Here is a 22,277-nt window from a genome sequence, read left to right on the forward strand (position 1 = left end):
AAAGCCAGCACCTCAGCAGCTGGAATGTTACACCATTGCTCCACGGCACCTTTCCACCTGAAAGCTCCCAAAGCATTTGGGCTGGGATTTCCTCAGGGAGCCTGAAGGAGTTAGCACCCAGCTCCCTTTCAGCTTCAGCAGGTGCTTTCCTGCCTTGGCTTCCACTGACAATTTTAGTTTTTATAACCAGGCATCACTTGACCTTCCACTGAAATGCCCAACTCCAGGAAAACCGTGCAAGAGTGCATGATGGATTAGGAAAGTGACTGTCTCGGTTAAAGTCTGGGGGAAACGGGAGGCAGGAGGTGGTAGCAACAGCTGGAAGTGGATTGGGACACCAGATGTGTCCACCCTGCTCCTGTGGAATGTGGTGTGGGACATTCGGTCGCTGTCGCCCAGAGCCAGGGGCCCTTCCCAGCTTGCCCACCACCGAGCTGTGCCCAGTGGAGTGTTGTGGAGAGTCCAGTGACCCCCCCCTGGACAAACTGGTTCGGTTCTGGCTTCTGGCTCAGGACAGATCATAAGGGGCCATGTCCATGAAGGTGTGAAGAGACCATTCTGAGTAGAAGGAACAGCATAGTTTTCACTCAAGATGTCCTCAGGCAGGTTTGTTCAACTCACCTTCAAACAAGTGTCACTTGTCAAGTCACTGGTGCATTCAGTGTCTCTGGAAACTTTCTGTCCAGGTGATACTGTGTCCTTGAAAAGCCTGGGCATCATTTGAGCACATCAGAAGGTTTGGTGGAATCTATCACTGTCTTTGACACTGTGATGAGAAGTATCTTGTGCTCGGGGCCTCTTTGGCCCTTTCCCCTGCTGCGAAGGGCTAATAGGTAATGGGCAGAACCAGGAGAAAAATCCATCCCGCCATCTGGCTAAGCTGACGGCAGGGATATTTATGATATTAGTCACTCTGCAGAGGCTACAGAGACTGTGGCCAAGTTATTTCTCCAAGCAGTGGAGGGACAGAATGACAATGCAGTGGAGAGCTGAGAGGGCAGCAGGGGCTGTATCAGCTCACTAGAAGCACAGCGAAGCGTCCACACATGCAGGGAAGATGCTGGTTGAGTACCCAGGGGCTGTTAGGTGTGGGTGGGATAGAAGAATATTGCTCCATGTGCCCCTCATAGCCCCTTGGGATGGCAGATGTGCCAAGGTGGGGAGGGTGGGGAGAAGGTAGGATTCACAGACAGAGCCCATGGAGTAGTGACAGGAGCATTGGTTGCCCTGTTACCATAAGTTTTGATATGTCCTTCTACACTTGCATTCAAGGGGCACTGATGTTGGCATGCTGCCTGGGTCACTCACAACTACAACAATGGGACAGAGGTTCCCTAAGTACTCCTTGCTCCATTGCCAGGGCACCCATGATAGACTGGAAATAATTTACCCTTAAATGTACCCTTTTAAATCAAAAGCCAAGGCACATCCACCTGAATACAAATTCCATTGAAGTCAATGGGAAGGCAGCCACTGATTTCAGGTATCCTTGAATCAGTCTCACGAAAGTTATGTTTATTTGCTGGGGTGTGTATGATTGACAGTCTCAGCCTGCCGGGTGCTTACAGAAGCATGGCATTACTCTCAAATAATTTACAAACAAAGTACCCAATCCTTTAAAGATGTATATACTTGTTTAACCCTATGTTTTCCAAATAGTGCCACTGAAGTGATTCTTCATAGTCTGAAATGCTAAGCATGCGCTTATATCATTAGAAATTAAGGCCTATATCAGTACTGAAGTTGTGCAAATCATGCAAATGTGTAGCTGACAAGATGCCCTTTTCCTTGTTCTTGAGCGCACTGCAAATTTGTTCAGCTTATTTATGCTTTCAAATGACGTGCTGCCTTCCTCAGTGAGTAATTCTTTGTCTGCCAAACGTTGGTGGATGGTCCCTGCTTGTGATGTGTCCATTAGTTACATAAGTTGCATGTTTCTGTTCCCTGAGTGAATCTGAAACTGGCTTTCGGTGAGCATTCAAGCTTAAAATTAGATTTTCACAAGTATTTGCACTTGTAAAACACAACCGCTCAAATGTTCATTGAAAGCAAACATAATACCGATGTGGGTATTGTTGAATCAAAATTCATGTATGCGTTCAAAAAATATTTTGGGCGCAGTTATTTTCCATTCTTCATTCATTCCATTCTTCATTCTACATTTCTTTAATAGAGGCCATTTATTGTTCCTATCAAGGTCACCGTTGATAGCTGAGATCATATAGGGAAGCTAGATAGAGTTCTCTCCGCTGTCACATGGAATTTCTGACTCACAGTAGTTTAAAGTTCATACATTTCAATGCTCAAAATATACATTCCAATACAAAAATACTAGTTATTTCTGGGTTAAGATGGCTCTCTCCTCCCTTATGACAGTACAATCACTAAAATCCAAGGAAAAGATAAATCAAGGCAAAAGCCACTGACAACACAATACCTGTCTCCAAAATGAGTCCAATAATATTCTTTTGGAATAAGAATGTCCAAATGAGGAGCCACACTCAGATAACTATAGCAATTTTATACTGGTATAATTACACTCGAGAAAATGGTAACGCTTTCCTGTATAGACAAGCTCAATAAGGAAGGACTGTCTTGCAATTAGGCCAGCTGATCTGTGAATGAGAACAGCTGGAATTTATTCCAAGTTCTGTCTCATTTATCCTTCTGCACCGTGAGGATAATAATATTTCCTTCCCTAACCCAGGTGTTTTGAAGATCAGTCTACTTATGTTTATGAGATACCATCGTACAAGTGACAGGCTCCATTTAAATAAGCATATAAAGAAATGTAAAGAATCAAAGTGCATGGTAGTATGAGAGCCCATGCCTTACTTCTCTGAGTCACCACCAATGAACTACTTGTAGAAGTCAGGCAAACAGATTACCTGTAAAGCTATACTTTTCCCTTAAGCTTGCTGGTACAAGTATCCATAAGCCACTAGCATGCAGGAGATGCCAGAACCCAGATATTAATATCTAGTGGTAAAATATGTACATTTTGGGGAATTTTTATTTTAAAACTGATATGGGATCTTTCAAACCTCTTAAACTAGTGGAATCTTTTCCATATTTGTGTTCAGTAATAGAATCCACTCACTATCTGCTATTTCATCTTTGCCTGTACTCTTCAGAAAAACCACTAAACATGGAGAACTTTTGATGACATTTGGATGTAGATTAAGAACTACAATTCTTATGAGATGCCAACAGCTCCTGCTTTTATGCCAGTGGGTCATATACCAACACTTATGCTCATGTTGAATACCCTTTCACTTCACCAGTGTTCCCCTCAAAATCAATATATCTACGTGCTACTTGACCTAAGTAAAAAATCAGAGTCTCACCTCATGTGATGGAAGACATCTGATATCTCTCTTAAGATGAAGCAGAAAACCTGTTTAGAATAAGTAGATGAAGTGCCAAATTAAACTCTGGAAGCCAAACAAAACCCAGGCAACCCCAATTAACAATACCAAAGAAGTAGCACTGTTGTTTGTCTTGCAGCAATGGCACACTGGATGGGAGTCAGGAGATGTAGGGTTTATGCCTCTGCCACTGATTAGCCAAATAACCTTGAGCAAGTCATGTCCTCTCCCTTTATCTTTCTGGAAGATGGGAAGTTCTTTAGGACAGACTTTGTCTCTCAGGCAAATACCACATCCTGTAAGCAGGAATCCAGTTTTGCATGGGGCCTCTAGGCACTATCAGAATAACAGCAGAGCCATCTGGCAGCTGAAATGCATATGAGCTGAGCTGCAAAGGAGGTGTACAGGGATGGACACTAGTGGATGATCAAGACAGAGTATGCCTAGCAATGAACATCACAGCTGTCAGCTCCTCTGTGGCATTGAGGATAGAGTACAGGAGCTTTGGCTCTGAGCACAAGAACTTTTTCCTCTTGAACTAAAGAGGCCGCCCTGCCCTGGGCCAGCAAGTGATAGTGAGCTGCCAGGATTTTGTGCTTCAGCTACTGAATGTCATCATAGACTGGAAAAACACTTCACGAATCTTTTGCATAGTCAGGGAGGTTTGCAAATGATTTGCCCATTTCTGTATACTTTAGGCATAATGAGAGGAAGAAAATATTCATCACATGTGAGTATTCTTTAAATATCATAAAGCTCCTCAGATAAATTATTCAGTCTATCTGATTTGCCCAGCTCTGATTTCCACCTTTGTCTTAACAGACACCCAACAAGCGACTGCTAATAGAAATTAGTATAATAATAAAAAAAGAAAACCTGTCTAGTACATACGCAGATTTTTGTACTGAAGTGACTCTCTTGCGTAGGGGGGGGTGTAACTATTATAACCCTACCATGAACAGGGTTATACTGGTATTAATATTCATACAATTTATATCTCTTCCCTTTATATGAATCTTTATACAGATATAACTGCATCCACACTCCAAGCCTGTGGAGGGCTTTAACAGTCAGACAGTTAAAGTGGGACATTTCTTAAACAGGAACAAGCAAAAAAAAGCCTCAGTGGATGAAGGGCTGTTGAGGAGTCCAGGAATGACCCTGTCTATACTCAATCTCTCTCTGATTTAATTAAACCGGTTTCGTTGAATCAGCGCTAACCTCCATCACATGGACACACTTATTTTCATTAAAAGCAGGTTTATTTCAGTTTAGCTTAAACCTGCTCCTAATTAAGTCATGAGGCCACAGGGGCACAAATGAAGTTAGTCTGAGACAGGGGGCATCAAAGCAAAAGCCTGGAGGTGTCTGCTAGGCCTGTGCGAAGCGGCTAGTATTCGCTTCGGATTCGGCCGATTCAGGGGACAGTGATTCGATTCGGTGATTCAAATCACTGTCCCGAATCGATTCAGCTGAATCTGATTGGGAGATTCGGATGCTGCCAAGTCTCCAAATCAGCCAGGCCCACACCTGCCCCGTCCACCCCAGTGCCCGGCACTTGGAAAAAAAGAAGCACCGACTCACTGGGTGCTGCCAGGCGGGGAGCGATCCCCACTGCCCCCCACTGCCCCATGCTGCATGGAGGGCTCTGCGACAAGCCCCCCAACCACCCCTCGCTCTCCCAGCCCCCAACCCCCCATGGCTGCCTCGCCCACCCTACCTCCCGCCCTTTAAAACAAAACCAAAAAAACTCCCAAACTCACCAGCTCCTGCCCAGCAGGGGATGATCCCTGCTGCCCCCCACTTCCCGATGCCACATGAGGGGCTCTGCATGAGCCTCCTGAAGCTCTGAGGCCGCTGCAGGAGCTGGTGAGTCCCAGGGTTTTGGGGGGTTTCTTAAAGGGCAGAAGCTGGGGCAGGTGGGGCAGCCATAGGGAGAGGCTGGGGGAGTGTGGGGGGCTCATGCAGAGCCCCCCATGCAGTGGGGGGTAGCGGGGATCACCCCCCCCCCCCAGCAGCACCCGGTGAGTGGGGCTTTTTTTTAAAGGACTGGGAGCTGGGGCAGGTGGGGTAGCCATGGAGGGGCTGGGGGAGTTGGGGGGGGGGGGCCAGGGAGGGCTGGAGGAGTGGGTGGGGGATGGGGCCTGGCAGGGGTCTCCCCATGGTCCCCTCCCCCCTTCCCCACCCACCCCCATCCCTCACCCTCTACTTACCAGCTTGGAGTCCATGTCCAGCTCCTTGCTGCAGCGGGCAGGGACTGCCTGAATCATCGAAGCTCTCTGAATCTTTTGGATTTGGAGATTCAGCCACCAAATCGGGCCGCATCTCCTCCGAATCGAATCAGCACCCGAAGCTTTGCACAGCCCTAGTAGCTGCCTCATGGCAACTGTGCACAAACAACTGTCCCAGGAAGAAATTGCCTTGAGCTGGAACCAGATAGAGATTCCCCAGATCAAGGCAGATGTACCTTGGTTCAAGGGCTTGCAACATTTGGCCACAACACTTTTTTTCTTGGGACAGCTAGGGGCTTCCTAAGGTGGTATGTTCATTGTCTGTGGCCTTATACTAAGAATTTGTATACACCAAAACACTCAGAAAACGTAATCTGAATTACATTTACAGCAGATTAAACAGCAAATTAAACAGCATAAAAGCCCCATGTGGACACTGTTATGCAGAAGGAAAGTGGCGTCAGTTCAGTTCATTATGGCCCCAGAGTTGTTCTTCATGCGAATGACCACACAAGGTTTTAACCTAGTTTAACAACCCACCTTAAAATCACATTTTTCACTTATTTAGTTTAGCCTTCTTGAATGCCCCTATGTAGGTGAACCCCAGTTTAGGCACCAGTGTAATGAAATACATTTATAATCCTGCCCAAGGTTGAATGGATATAACTGCAGACTGACAACCAGTGTTAGCCAAGACATGTTAATTGACAAATTTGGTACATGCACCTCAACTTCTTACTTTAGATGCAGCCCAAGAGCTTGTAGACAGGAGAAGATAGTCCAGAACAGGGCAGCATGTGGGCTGAATCTGGAATCACTATACTAACAATAGAGAAATGGGTTAAACTAATCTGAAAAAGGTGCATTTATACTGGAATAAGAGCACCTGCACATCCAGAAAAGTTGTTCCAAAATCACTGCACTCATTAATTTCCCTCTGTGTAAACGAGCCCCCAAACTGTCAGGCAGTGGCAGGAAATGATACAATGAGACCCCATAGCCACTGTAACCTTAGGGAAGGGGGCAGATTAGCATATATGAGAAATTACCAGTGTGATAAACATTCCTAGCATTTCTTTGCCCTCCAGTAATTACCTGCTGCAGTACTGATTCCCTGGGCACAGGTGACGGTCAGGCCAGGCCAGTACAGTACACAGTCAGCCCAGCAGCAGAGGGTTGCAAAAGACACCTTCACATCTGCCCAGTCTGAGTGTGCTGGGAGCTCCTGGCCTTGGCCATGGAGCTGAGTGGGTGTGTTCAGTATTCAGGCTTAAATACAAAGAATGTACCTGAGCTGCCCACGAGTGAAGGAGCAGAGCACAGATGCCCTTACAGCAGAGAAGGGCATTGGCCACCATGATAAAGGGAGGACATTGTGAATACAAGCAAATTCAGAAGGCATTTCAGCCACCTGGATGCCTGCACAGCAGCCAGTGGATTGAGACTGAAATGGAGAAAGCAAGAATGAACCAAAAGTGGCTGCTCATCGCCCCACCTTCCATGGGGAATTTTAACAACAGAGAATTAATTTGATTATTTGATAAAATAATTACTGTTGAGTGCTGGTTCTTTTCATGACATCACATGGCCCTTTTCTTTAGGACTTTTGTGTGTTATCTAGAGTAGAGCAAAATCTGACTTTACTGTCCTTTATCCAGGGAGAGGCATGCATTGGTTTAAGCTCCAATATTTCACATACAGCCCTTGGCTTATAAGCTTTTTGGGAACATCCTCCAACTTCTATCTACCTTTCTTTTCTGGTGATGAGAACTGATTTTTGTAGGATCCACAGGATTTGTTGGGCTGGTTTACAGTTAGTACTGCTGTAGCCCCTAGGGACCCAGGTTCCCACTGTGTGTTTTATGCATAGAGTTTTGTGCATTAAAGGACTCCATTTACACTGTGACAGCTGGACCTTCATTAACAGTACTACATACAGCCATGTCATGTACTTGTGCTCATATTTGTTGTTCTTTCTGAGCAAATGGAGCCTCCTAAAAGCTTACTGGTGCCACCCTTCACATCATCCTTTCTACAGCTCCTGTTCAGGTTCTCTCCATGCAAAGCTCTGACAACCTAATCATGATGTTCCACTGCTGTTTCCTGATCGGTGCCAGGCAGGGCTACTTCACTAAACTACATGCCATTGTCTTCTGCTGAGTGGAATCAAAACTCCTCACCTGTGTGTCAGGGGCTTTGTGCCATCACATGCTTAGGAAGGATTTGCCTTTAGATCAACAGGTTGGTGTCTGTGCTTCTGGGGTAGGAGAACTCAAATTCAGTGAAGTCCTGGGCAACTGGAGCATGCATCACAGTGATACCAGCAAATTTCTAAGAGGCAGACAGATTTGTGACAGAGGAAGCAACAGCAGAGGAAGCAACAATGTGGACTCAGGCTGCCTCTTGTTTCATAAGAAACACTGGAGAGGGACTAGGGGGTAATATCAGTGTCTGCCAAATAAACTGTTAGGAAAAATTGGCCTGGTAGACTAACCCAGCAGGCTTTCACCCCAGGAGATCAGAATAAGACTGGCAGAATGAATTAGCAACAGTCACCATCAATGTCATCTGCTCCCCTTAGGTCAGCATTTAAAACAGGCAAGTAAAGTAAACTCCATACAGTCAGAAAAGGTAGCAGAAAACTGTCCAGGTTGGGATTCACCTCAAGATGATGACTTTTCAGTGTGCAATCTGACCTTCCCAAAAGGATCCTCCCCTTCCTTGCAAAACATATCACTAATCTAGAGTTCACTAGAAACTGTAAAATGACCCTGGTCATAGTGAAAGGAGTTTGGTGATGATGGGTGTGTGGTATGTAGTATGGTGTGTGGTATGTAGTGCTGCAGACCCACCTCCGGCGCTACCCATGACACATTGAGCCATTCCCCATGCTGCTACCTTACAGCATCCTGGGAGACCCTGGGGTCAAAAAAACCCATGCAGAAAAAAGTGGGGCTGCACACGTGGTGGCAGAGTGTCCTGCCCAAAACTGCAGCCTGGCCGGCTCCAGAGCCACACGCTGGCTGCCAGCCAGACTCCCAGCTGCAGCTTCCCTGGCCCCCAGGACCCCAAGTAAGGCTGCTGGGGCCAGAACAATTGTTGGTCCCAGCCTTCCCTACCTCACCCGGGGTAACCTGTAGCACACCAGGGCACGCATGGCACAGGCATTCCCCAAGGACAAGGAGCAGCGGCACAAGGTACTTGTCCCCAGGGAACCAAATGTCCGTGCTCATCTGGATGTGGCCTTTGTGAGCATTTGTGCCTTTGGGTGATAAAGAACTACCCCCAGTGGGGCTGGCACTGGTAACATGTTGGTGCCTCCTACAGGCCCAGTGATGAAGAGCTGTCCAAATTCCAGGCTGCTTCTGACCAGCCCCACTCATTCCCCTCTAAACCTCACTCACTGGTATCTGCTCTAGTGTGGATTATGTCCACCGTGGAGACCGGTCCACATTTGGTCTATTTTGTTGGTCTAGGTGCTATAGTGATGCAGAAGATAAAGACAGTTCTTGCTACATTCAGAGCTAGTCATAGAAAAGTAGGGCTGAAAGGGACCTCACAAGGTCACCTAGTCCAGCTGCCTGCTCAATACACCATCATCCCGGAACAAAAACCATCCCAGACAAGTGTCTGTCTAACCTGCTCTTGAAAACTTCCAAGGATGGAGATTGCACAGTTTCTCTAGGTGTCCTGTTCCAATGCTTGACCCTCCTCATACTCAAAAAGTTCCTTCTAGTCTCCAACTTAAATTTCCTCTGCTGCAGCTTGAGGCCATTGATCCTATTTCTGTCATCTACAGCCACAGAGAAAAGTCCATCTCCATCTGCTGTATAATCATCCTTCAGGTATTTGAAGACTGTTATCAAATCCCACCTCAGTCTTCTCTTCTCCAGGCTAAATAATTCTAGTTCTTTCAGCCTGTTCTCATTAATCTTGCCTCCCAGACCCCTAACCATTTTTGTTGCTCTGCACTGAGCTCTTTCCAATCTGTCCACATCCTTCTTGAAATGTGGGGCCCAAAACTGGACACAGTGCTCCAGGTGACGCCTCACCACTGCTGAATAAAATGAAAGAATCACTTCCCCTGATTTGCGAATGACACTTCTGTTAATGCAACCCAGTATGTGGTTGGCTTTTTTTTAGAGCAAGAGCACACTGGGTGCCTATACATGTGCTCTGACGTGTCTAACTAGAATGTGTCCTCATTCTAATTCGAACACTCTAGCATCACCACAGCACCACATGTGTAAGCCCCTGCAGATTTAAAAATGGTCACTGAAGTGCTTTAACTAAAGCTTATCGAGTGAGCTTTAGTTAAAGTATTCTGTGGCCATTTTTAAATGCACAGGGGCTTAATACACATGTCGCTGCAGCATTTTAATTAGAGCAGCTCTCCAGGAACTGCTCTAATTAAAATGCATCCCCCACCCCCAAGCATGTGCATAGGCACCACTGTTTTCAGCTAACTTTGGTTCATCAGAAAATGCCAGTTTATTGAGCCAAAAATATTTTGTTCTAGACACCAAGACTGATGATTTTTCATTAAATTCATGGTGGATCTGCCCAGAATCGTGGACACTGAAAACACCAGATCTCAGGCACTGGGGCAGGACACTGGCTGAGAATGCTGGACCCATGGCTCTGGGGCAGACCTGGGCTCTGGGAGTCACAGCCAAAGCCAGTGACATTTTGGTGAATCCAGAATGGGATTTTCTCTGAATTTCTAATTCAGGGGAGATTTCAGAAAATGTTGGAACCAGATTTCAAAAGTGAATTTTCCCCTGAACTAGAAACCCTGTTTTTCAGGCAGCCCTTATTATATTTGAGTTTAGGAGACACCATGGAATAGATCGGTGTGGATTCTGTATGTTATGGAGCAGAGGCATAACACGTTTTGTGCCCTGTGGCGGAAGGGGCAGGAGCAGTGGCCAAGTCAGCTGCGGAAGCTGCTACTCTTTTGCCCCTTCTAAGTTGTCCAGGCCAGGTGCCCCAGTCACTCATCCCTAGTCACACTACTACGGAGGTTTTTGAACTAACCTTATAACATATGAAGGAGAATACAGAAGGAGGATATGACCTTTGTGCTTCCTTGGCTGAAACAAGGGAGGAACAGACCAAACATCCTACTGGCTAGGAAGGAGAGAGGTCTCTGTTGCAGTTCACTCACCAGAACCGTGCCTCGCAGAACGGTATTTCACTTAGGGTTGCACGGAGCTATGGCAAGAAGCCAAACTGATCAACCTTTCAATCTTTTGATCACTGTGTTTGCAGATCTCATGTCATAGAGAGTTATAGAGTCAGTGGATGGGAAGGGACTTGCAAGATCATCAAGTCCAGTCCCCTGCCATAGGCAGGAGGTTAAACAGCTCAAACGAGCTCAACAAGGTCCAGCCTCCTCTTGAACACCTCCAAAGATGCAACTGCACCACCTCTGCCGGGAGTGTGTTCCAGGTTCTAGTTACCCTTATGGAGAAGAAGTCCTTCCTTATGTCCAGCCTAAATCGTCTCTCTATTGGTTTATGCCCATTGGTCCTCATCCTCCCAAGAGGTGCTTTCCTGAACAGTTGCTCCCCCAGATCTTGGTGTTCCCCCCTGACATATTTTGTAGTCACTTTGCAGCCTCCTCTTACCCAGACTGAACAAGCCCAGCTCCGAGTCTCTCCTCACAGGACCTATCCTCCAGGCCTCTAATCATGTGGGTGGCCCTTCTCCAGAGGCGACTCATAGAGGGTGCACAGGGGTGCTCATGCACCCCCTGAGAGTGCCAGTGCCCCCTGTTTGGCTGCACTCACCACTTAAGCAATGGGCAGGGGAGGCAGGCAGGAGCACTGGTGCCCCCCTTGCGAGCGCCAGCCGATCACCACAGCCACTCCCAGAAGTGGCTGCAGTGATCGGCCGCCGTGACTGGCCATCATGGAATTGGCCGTAGGGGAACACCCCCCCAGACAGTGAGATCGGCTGTGGGGGGACCTCCCTCCCACCCCCGGTCAGCGGGACTGGTCACGGGGGGGAGGGGGGGGGGATGTGCCCCGCTGACTAAGGTGGCACCAGTCACCCATGCCCTTCTCTGCACCCTCTCAAGTTTATCCGCATCCTTCTTAAAGTGTGGTGCCCAAAACTGGGCACAGTACTACAGCTGTGGCCTCATCAACGCTGAGTAGAGAGGGAGAAGCACTTCTCTGGATCTCTTGGCAAAACATCGGCTGATGCATGCCACAGCTGTTTGCCCTGCTGGCGACTTCCTCTCACTGCTGGCTCATATCAGGGCAGGTAAAACAACAATAAATCCAAAGTAAAGACAGCAAATCTGTATCCAGTATTATTTAAAAAGTAGAGGGAAAGAGAGTCAGTGCAGAGCCATTGGCCCCAGAAATTCTTCTCTGCTACCTTGCTGCGGTGCTGGTTTGTGTTTCATGCAGGGCTTGAGATAAAGCCACCAGGGAACGATCTTTCTCTCAAATAGTGCGTTGCTATGTGCCTGCTTTGGTCTGACATTTGATGAAAAAGGGATGCCCCACTGGAATCAGCTAATGAGCTTCCATGGCTGGGGGCAAGATGGTTCAGTGGAAGAGTAAGTGAGGGTAAGGATGCATTTAATTGGAGCCATGTGGATAATTAATCTTTCAGTTTGCTGGGCAAGTCAGCAAATAAAAATAAATGGCTTGGGGTTGATCAAAACTGAAAGTTTGGGCCTTCTTTTAGTGAAACAAAACATCTCCCAGCAAATCCCGTAGTTTGGGTCGAATCCCATAGTTTTTATTCAACCCAGAACTTAATGTTTCATTTTGATTTACTCTGGGAGTTTTTACTCTTTATTTGAAAAATAATAGACATATATTGAAAGAAAATATCACTTTAAAAGAAAACAAAACTGGATTAACTGTTTTGTTTCCAAATTAATCATTTCAGCTTTTTGAATTTTGGGAGCGGCTGAAATTATTTGACTGTTTCAGGGCACATTTTTGACCAGTTTCAGTGGGCCTGAAGGAAAACTGCAGTTTTCAGCAAATAAAATACTTAACTGAAAGCAATCCTCCAAGCTCCAGATTTAATGCACTGCCAAGAAGATGGAAGCCAATAGCACAGTCCTTTCTGGTTTGCCAATGGCCAGTTGTGCAACTGCCAAGAAGTTGGACTGCCTCTCACCTCATAGCCCATTCATGCAGGCTCATAAACCACCCTAGGAGGACTGAGGACAGCAAGTCTGAGAGCATAAGCTGTTCTAGCAGGGATAGGTAAATCAGAAGCCAAATGCAGGTGACACAGAATTAAAGAGTGAGGGGAGCATTTGCTATGACATGTAGAATTGCAAGACAGGCTGGTCTAGCCCTTTTGGAGGGACTGTTTCAGCTGTCTCTGCTGCTTCTCTTTCTAGATATGGCCACACTCCAAAGCTGTCTAAACAATCCTCCTGTATCAATGCATAATTTTTTGAAAGAGCTTGTAAATGTGCAGGGAATGATTCTTCACTGCTGTGCATGCTGGACAGTCACTCTCACCACTGCAAAATGCTATCAAGTATCAATGGTGGCATCTCACATCAGTCTGGCACTGGTGTAAATGGCTTCAGAGCCTGCAGCAAAAAATGTTAGTTAAACCTAAAAATGAGGCTTAACCTGAGGAATATGTGCAACAATTTAGACCCCTTGTATATGTTGTAGGCAAAGGCCCTTCTATCAGTGCTGCTTACCCATCCATGTAGCTACATCAGTACAAGTATTTCCAGTATAGAGAGGTCATCTAGCCCATCAGGTGGTACTTAATATTCACTAAGTGTCTATTATCCTTTATGTTATTACAATCTGGTACTTCCCTGGTGACAACTACAGGTCTGTGTGCCTGGTGCTTTTAGAAGGAGTAAGACGGGGGAGATGAAACTCAAAGGTTTCAGTCCAGATAAGCACTCCAGAGCTTTATTCAAACAAGGAATGGCCCCAAGTCAGAGCTGGAGACAGATTCTACCCCAGACTTCCCCAAAACTTTGGTGTGTTTGAATTCACTACATTAGCCCATTACAAAGCCAAACCTGAGATTCATGGATTTACACATTTTAAGGTAAGAATGAACCATTAAACAAGGGGTGGGCCAAATGCAGCCCGGGGGCCAGATGCGGCCCGCCAGGCCATTGTATCCAGCCTGCGGGGCCCCTAAAAAATTTAGAAAATTAATATTAATCTGCCCTGGGCTGACTGTCATGCGGCCCTCGATGGCTTGCCAAAACTCAGTAAGTGGCCCTCTGCCCAAAATAATTACCCGCCCCTGCATTAGGCTGACCCGCTGTGATCAGCACAGTGCAAGGCACTGCACCCATTAATGACAGCATCAAGCCCAGGGCTTCTTTTTGACTAATGCCATGCCAGTTAGATGTCCAGTCTTGATTTATAGATGTGCTGTGATGGAGAATGCATCATCTCTCTTGGTAAGTTCCTCCAGTGGTTAATTGCTATCAGCATTAATAATGTGCCTTATTTTTAACATAAGTTTGTCCAGCTGGATCTCACTGTGTCTTGTCCTGGTAGATAAGAGCCATGTGCTATCAAAAATATCTTCCCCATGTTAGCATGTACTGATCTTCATCAAGTCCATCTCTTCTTTTGTATAAACAAGTAGATTACTCTTTGATTTCTGTTACCCAGACCTCATTTTTATTTGATCTTTACTAAACCCTTTCCAGCTTTGCTGCATCCTTTTGGACATGTGGATATTGGAACTGGATACAGTAACCGAGTCATGATCTTATTGATGCTGGGCACACTGGGGTAATCATCATGCCACCACTCTGACATGATATTCCAGGACTCAGGCATCCTTGCTCCTTGCTACAACATTGCATGGGAAGCTCGTGTTCAGCCGGTCATCTTCCAGGGCCCTTAAGTCTTTAGCAGAGGCACTCCTTTCCAGCACGCTGTATCACATCCTTTAAGCATGGCCTCCTTGCTTTGTCCCTAGATGTTTGAGCTTGCATCTGTTGTACTGCAAGACCTGTTATTCAAATAAACCCACTTTCCCCAGCAGTCCAGATGTGTCTGTACAAGCGACCTGTCCCATCATTATTTATCACTGCCCCAGTTTCTGCAATGTCTGCACAAAATGTTTTTAAGGTTTCTTTTCAGATCACTGACCTACCCATTGACTAGTACAGGGCTGAGAGTAGAATCATGGGGAACCCCCTCAGAAACACCCCTTGCTTGTTGCAGCTGAGTTAATCCATATAAGATGGGCTGGGCTGAATGTATATATAGCAGGTCAGTTTGCAGTTACTGACAAAGCTTGTGATCTCACCAAAAATTGTGTCAAGCTTGTATGACAAGGCCTCTTGCCAACCAAACCTGGCTGGGTGGCATTCATTATGCTGCCATTCTTTAATTCTTCTGATTGCATGTGGATCTGGAGTTGGCGTTCTGGGTGGAAGGAGTTTCCAGATACAATGTTCCTCTCTGGTCCTGTGGCTAATTTACACTCTAGAGCCCCGCACTTCCCCTGCGGGCTATTCACTGCAACTGAGAAAGGGTTGTTTGCCAGCTCTGCTTGAGAGGAAGTTAATCACCTGGCATGTAGCCTGAAAAAAATCAGTTTGGGAGGGAGGCTAGTATTACTTCTGATTTTATCGTAAGAGGCTGGTGCCTTATCTAGAGGTGACCCTGCCTCATTCTCTCCCTGAGCCCCTGCACGCTGCCATGTGCACGTACAGTTCTGACTATTGTATGCCCAATGTAAACCCAAGTTACTGTTTACTACTCAGAGCTCATCTACTTCCTGCCAGCCCCAAGAAATAAAAGCTAAAGGGAAACCCACAGGCAGCTGCTGTAATATATTCAAACGGGGATGCGCTTACAGTGTAGAGTGCCCTTGAAAAGTCAAGTGGGGGATATAATTGAAGCCAGTTTTTAAGCATACGATACCAGCAACCCATGAGTAGCAATTTATCATGAAGCAATGCTGTAAAAGAGCAGTTCATTTTCATTATGTGTTGAGAATACTGCTGCAAACAGGTAGAGAGAGAGCCTGGTTGCATCAGAAATCCTCTCTCTTTGGGAACGTGCCATACTGTGGTGAGGCAGCACAGTACCCTCCCCTGTTAAATGGGTCTGATCTTTTGCCCAGTAATGTTTCCTTTCAATGCCAAGTGCATGCTTGGGTGGTGGGTGGTGGGCACGCAAACACAAGTCACCTAATTTTGCAGCTCACTGAAAAGGCAAAGCTCTAAGTCAGTGGTTCTCAACTTTTTTTGTACCAGGACCCATTTGTAAATGTTGATAGCCAGTCTCGAGCCAGTGCCCCTCATTCCCAACCTACTGCCCCCAGGCCCCCAGTGTGTGGGGCAAGGGGGGGGGTGTAGGGTATGGCGGGCCCCCAAGCAGCCCCTTGCAGGCTGGAGCTCTACCAGCCTGCAAAGGGAAAGCCAGCATTTCCCACATTGTTCTCCTTTAAAGGAGAATCCATTTGTCAAGTTTGTTCACGAGCCTTTCATATATTCTTGCAACCCACTAAAGGGTTGCAACCCAGGGGTTGAGAAACACTGCTGTAAGTTATGTTTTATTGTGGAGGTGAAGGTTCAACTGGGACATGAAATTTCCTTGGCCTGAAGTTCCCCTCGAGGAAGGACTGGAAGAAAACTGTCCCACTGGCTGCAGCATATCAGCTACAAACGTCCCTGCCCTGTGCCAGCTGAGCTTTGGGAGTGTAGAGTGCTTTTATCATGGGGAGTGATTTCTATTCAGCTAAAACCACAGGCTTCTCATTCCTCCCCTCAGTAACATAACTGAGGGGAGTGGGGTTGCTACAGGCCTGGGCACTGCCTTTGTATGGAGGCACAAAACCAGCTGTTGTCACAGCAGCAGCCGATTGCTCCATCAGTTGGTAGATCAAGAGCTGGCACTGGCCTGGATGCCACGCAACTGTCCTGGGCACAGACCTGTGTCCCTGCTCCTTCTCAGAGGACCTTTGTGTGAAAGCCTGGCTCCCCTGAGGTCAATGGCAAAGCTCCTATTGACTTCAGCAGAGCCAGAATGTCCTTCTTTATTCCTTAACCTTTGTAACGCATTTCGGGATGAAATGCTTTGGAGAAGACCTGAGCGTCACTGTCACCCTTAGAGTGGAAAAGAACGTGGATTTAAATTGCATGAAGGAGATGAGATGGGGGTTTTGTGAGCCCCCAAATTCAGTAATGTAAGTTGAGGAGGTATCAGCCCTGGGTGCCAATTTAGTGGGGCACAAAAATGGCAACTCTGGGAGTCTGCCCCTTGGCAGCAGCAGCCATCTTGTACAGCTGCGGTAGCAGCAATAACCAGGGCAGGCAACAGCAGCTGGGACATTTCTCGAATCCCCAGAACAGGTAATCCTGCTTGCCCCTTCCCCTGCCCCAGTTTTGGAGCCCCTTCCCCTCCGGCACTCAGCAGCACCTCCCCTACAAGGCACAAACTGTGCAAGCAACACCTCAGCCCAAATGGTCTGAGTGCATCCGCTCTGCCTGAGCAACATTCAGCACAAGCAGCAGCCTTTTGTACTGCCCAGCGTACAGGATCAGAGCAGGTTGAACCTTTATTCAGTGTAAAATACAGCACCCTCTGGGATGCGCTAACTAACCCTGGCCACTCACAGCCCGTATCTGGCATCCAGACACCAGCAGGGTGTAGAGATCTTAGCTGTTCCTCCTGTCTTCCATGAATCCTCCCTGGACTGAGTTACAGAAGGGGATGCCCTAGAATCGCATCTCCACCTGTTTCCTAGGGGAAGGCGAACAATTGCGAATGTAGTGATGTGGCACTGGAGTGACCTGGCAGGAGAAGGCGGTTGCACAGCTCAAGGACAAAGGCACAGGTTTTCCCTGCTAAGAAATTTCCCCCTTTGCTTTTACCTGTCAGGGTAATTCTTTCTCCCTTTTTTTCTTACAGGAAAGAAAAATTCTATCCTGCTGCACAAAGTCCAGCACGACCTTAACTCCGGTGTCTTCAACTACCAGGAGAACGAGATCATCCAGCAGATTGTGCAGCATGACAGGGAGATGGCACACTGCGCTCACAATGTCCAGGCAGCCGCTGCTGCCGCCGCTGCTGCAGCCTCCACACCCACCCCCGTCATCTGGACTCCGCTGATCCAGGCACCCCTGCAAGCCGCAGCTGCCACCACCTCTGTAGCAATAGCTCTCACCCACCATCCGCGCCTCCCGACAGCCATCTTTCGTCCACCAGTGTCTGTCTTGGGTTCCTTGGGCCAGCAGTCCAGCCAGACTCCGAGACAGCTGAAAAGGCTTCAGTCTTTGATCCCATCAACTGGGCCTTCTGCAGTAGGTTCTCCATCCAGCACGCCATCCCAGCTGCACACTCCAGGAGCCGAAACCCCTTCGTCATCTTCCTTCCACATCCAGCAGCTGGCGGGATTCTCGGCCTCTGCCGGCTTGGGCCAGTTCCATCAGTCCTCGATGGGCTCCCCTCCCACTGGCTCAGGCCAACAGCATTTGAGTGGCGCGGCGTCCGCGGGACTGAGCCAGTTTCAGCAGGCATCTTCGGGGTCTCCCTTGGGGACAGCTCAGCAGATGCAGCAGACGCAGCCCCTTTCTGGTGGCACCGTGCCTGGTGGATTCGGCCAGTTCCAGCAGGCTGCCACTAGCTCCCCAACAACTTCATTCACCCAGCTCTCATCCAGTTCACCCACGAATCTCCTCAACCAGTTCCAGCCCTCTCCCAGGCCACCACAGGTGGGACAGTTACAGCAGCTCGCAGGAAGTGGGACTCTGGGAGGAATGAACCACTTTCAGCCTCCTCCTTCCTCCAGTTCTCCATCCTCTAGCTTAAGCCAACTGGCACAAACCTCTGAAGGATCCCCTTCAGCACCGTGCCAAATACAACCAAGTGCATTAGGATCACTAACTGGAACGATAGCCCAGATGCATCAAGAAAGGCCACCTTTTGCCTCCATGTCACCATTACAGCAGTCTGGTGTAGCCTCCCCTTGTTACACCCCTTCAGGCCTTAGTCCTCCTACCCAGAGCCCCGTGGCAGCAAGAACTTTTCAGTGTGGCCCTGCTGGGGCCTCAGGCTCTCATGGATCTCTGCGCATGCCTCAGACCTCCAGTCCTCCTCCACACGTCCTTCAGCCCAAGAGCACTTCATCTTTGCCACCAGGACGCCTAAGCCAGGACATCAAGTTGATTTCTGCTTCCCAGCCATCTTTGCCCCAAGAATTGGCTCAAACCCTGAGCCAAAGCTCTCCTCACTCCTCCAGAGAATCTGTTTCTAGCTTCTCACCTTTCCCTGGTGGAGGGGCTGGACTTCTTGGGAAGCCTTGTAGCTCAATTCCAGGGCGCATGACTTTGCCACGGCAGATGTCCTCAGGTTCTTTGCCGCACCCGCTAGTGTTTGGGACCAGTGCTGCTGTCGCTCCCTCCCTGACTGGTGGCGGGAGGAAAGAATCGCTCGTGCTCACGGGGGAGCTAGAACCTGTCAGATCTAAACTACCCTCCAATTTGTGAGGACTTCTCAAAGCTGTTGATGTCACTTGTGCAATTCAGCTTCTGATTAGACTCTCATGAGTCACTTTTTTTCCTTTCCTTTTTTTTGGTTTTTTTTGTTTGTTTGTTTGTTTGTTTTTTCCCTTTCCCTTCCTTTCTTTAGGTTTAACTGTGATTAGAGATAAAGCAAACAAAAAAGAACAAAAAAAAAGATAACCAGGTATTCTTAGAGCTATAGATTTTTGGTCACTTGATTTTATAGAATATTTTAATACACGGAGCATAAGAACAATGAGGAAATTTAATCCAATGAGGTAACACCTACAAAAAGTGTGCGCCTGAGCTAGAACTTGCGAACGACCAGCCATAGAGCCACCAAAAGGCTTTCCAGTTGAAACATAGATCCCAGGTTGATGTGGGCAGTGAGAAGGCAGAATGAACCAGGTCCTTAGCTGGTTAGTGGGGAATTGCTCCACTAGAAGTCAACAGAGCTCCGATGACATGCACCAGCTGGAGATTTGGCCCGTGGGGCCTGCCTTTGTGGGAGCGTGGGTTGGGTCACAGTGCACATCAAATGGGTTTGGATTCCTTCAAGGCTGCAGAGGAAGTATAAGGGCAGGGGGTCAGCCGTGCCAATGCAGTCACCTTTAGGGATGTAGGGAGGGTCGGGCTTTTTCTTTTCTATTCTTGGACTCCTTCCGAAACATCTGACAACCTAGCTAGGGATGTACTTTCACTTCCAACAGCGCTGCTGCTCCAAACCTCTGGCTTTCCCATTCCACTAATGCAAAAGCCAATCCCTGGAAAATCTCCATGGAGTAGCATCATGTCCCTTCCCCCCCCCCCCCCACACACACACATACATACTTCTAAAGGCACCAGCTACCTATGGGAGGGAGAATCTCATCCCACCAGCCACTACAAGAGTGTGCAATGTCATGCATGGCCAACAGACCACAAGCATTGTGGCTACCCCACAGCCAATAACAAGTAGCAGGACACAACTCTTGCAGCCATGCTCTTGGCCTGCAGACCGTGCCCATGGCTCTTCAGGTGCATTCCAGCTGAAGGAAGTCAGAGCAAAAGAAGGAGAGAGGAAAGGGGAGGCCTGTTAACCTCCCCATCCTGTGGCCACCTGCTTTGAAGCACCAGAGCACCAAGTAGGAGGGTACTTGGAAGGTAGGATGCAGTCCCCCTCCACCCTGCTACCCCCTTAGCTCAGGGGATCCTGACCATTGTGGCACTCAGGATTACACAGATGCCCTGCCAGGAGCCTGAAGGATCCAACTGATTTGCAACTAATTTTATATCATTTAAATACACACACAACACGCACACACACACACACACACACACACAAACAAACACGAACACACACGTACGCTTCTGCAATAGAGGAACAGAAATCATTTGCTTAATTTCACCAGCAATAACAGCCTGCAGCCGATCGGCTTCAGTTCTGCCCTGCACGAGGGCAGCACCGTCAGACATGTTTGGCCCCGGCAGGATCCTGGGGCTGTGTTTTGGGCTCCCTGGATTTCAGGCAGTCAAGGTGGGGGGGAGGAGGATGGGGTGCCACTGGGTGTGCCTGGCACTGAGAAGCCACCGCCCCTTCCTCAAGAACAAATCACCGCCCCCACACCCACTCCCACTCTCACCCCCTCCTTTTTCCCTTTCCTTGGCCTTTCTTTCTCTTTCTTTAACCAGTAGGTGTTTCTGGCCACTTCACTGTACAGAGCCTGGTGCTCAACCCTTTTCTGTCGCAGCCCCCACCTCCCTCTACCCCCGTCTGTCCCCAACTCCTTCCAGCACTCCCAGGAACAGTGAGAGAACGCAGGACATCCAGCATCAGTGCCAAAACAACAGCAATGACCACAGTAATAAGGGTCCTTCTGCCTTTCCCTGCCCTTCCCCCTCCCCAGAGCACTGGCTGACTATTGATTTTTATACCGAATCATTTGCAAAACTCTTGACATGTGCCTGTATCTTGAATGTTGCTGCAAGCGTAACCGGGCACTCCTGCTTCATTGTGCTTTGGTGGCTCGGAATAAAGATGTAATCAGCTTCGGTCTTCCTTAAAGGGTCAAGGGAACTCTAGAAATATTTTCTACTAACTAAATACAGCTATATCTATATGTGTGTATATAGGTGTATATGTATATATAATAATATACACAGCTATACACATATATAATATACACATATATAATATATACATATATAAATATATCCTAGTTTTAAAATACATGTCAGTTTTGACTCTCCTGTAGGGGCACTTGGCAGGCAATGACTATAGTGTATAGACCCTACTTTCCAAAATATGTACAGGATCATCCACCCATCTTGAGACAAAGGCCCATTTGAAAACAGGAACCAACTGATGGAGGAGGGGGGAAGCAGACCATCACAACCCCCTGCCCTCAAGGATGTAAGACAAGACCTCGAAGAAACATTCAGAAGATCTTTTTTAAACTTTTTTTTCTCCTTCTAGCCACATGCTGGACAGACTGACGATCATCTGGAGAGATTGGGATGAGCTGTCTGGGGCTGGAGAAGGGCAAGAAATGGGTGGGAAAGGTCTCCTGCAGACCAGCCACAGCAAGCTTTTGTGGAGGAACATGCAGCGACTGCTGTTTGGTACTTGAATTTCCACCGAAACCTACAGATGCTCAGACATGCAGAGAGGCACAGATGCACCCTGAAGTCTGTCGCTAGGGGGCTTGTGTCCATCCACCAGTTTGGTGAACATTTTCCATTTCGTTGGGTTCCTTCCTTTTGATTTCCTAGGGGATATTGTTTGCTTTCCGATTCTTAGCAGTGCGGTAGCAAATATTGAGTTACTCTGACTGGACCGCAGTCAACAATAGGCTTGTCTCAGTAGTTGGAACTATAACTAATTTTTCCTTTTTTTTGTGAGGGGTGGGGAGAGCTGTAGGAGTGGGGTTTGGAATATGAAACAGACACAATAAAACAAATTAGTAAATAAAAAAGTCCCTCTGTCTTGCTCTCTGATTTGACTGCTGGACCTCGGCTCACAGGAGAAGCCAAAAAAAGATGGGTATAAAAGATGGGTATGCTCTTCCATTTCACCTCCTCTCTTCCCCACCGGCCCTACTTTTTGGCAGGGCAGAGGGGAAGGGTTCCTTGCCTCTTCTCTCCTGCCTGTATTTTTCCTGATGGTGTGTATGACTTGAGAGGGATTTCCATGTTCTTTGCCAAGAAAATAAA

At 47.6% G+C, this 22,277-nt stretch overlaps 1 protein-coding gene across 2 annotated transcripts in view; it reads left to right on the top strand.

Annotated features, from left to right (window-relative positions):
• The window catches only part of HCN4 (hyperpolarization activated cyclic nucleotide gated potassium channel 4), a 166,445-nt gene extending 144,440 nt beyond the window's left edge, over positions 1-22,005 (top strand). For both annotated transcript variants that reach the window (XM_019499324.2, XM_014604470.3), the window contains exon 8: positions 17,494-22,005. In XM_019499324.2, the coding sequence (XP_019354869.1) occupies positions 17,494-19,070 (1,577 nt within the window). In that variant the 3' untranslated portion in view covers positions 19,071-22,005. The remainder of the gene's footprint in view (positions 1-17,493) is intronic.
• Positions 22,006-22,277: the final 272 nt, after the last annotated feature.

Source organism: Alligator mississippiensis, chromosome 11 (assembly GCF_030867095.1).
Source record: "Alligator mississippiensis isolate rAllMis1 chromosome 11, rAllMis1, whole genome shotgun sequence".
In the NCBI taxonomy this organism is placed as follows: domain Eukaryota; kingdom Metazoa; phylum Chordata; order Crocodylia; family Alligatoridae; genus Alligator; species Alligator mississippiensis.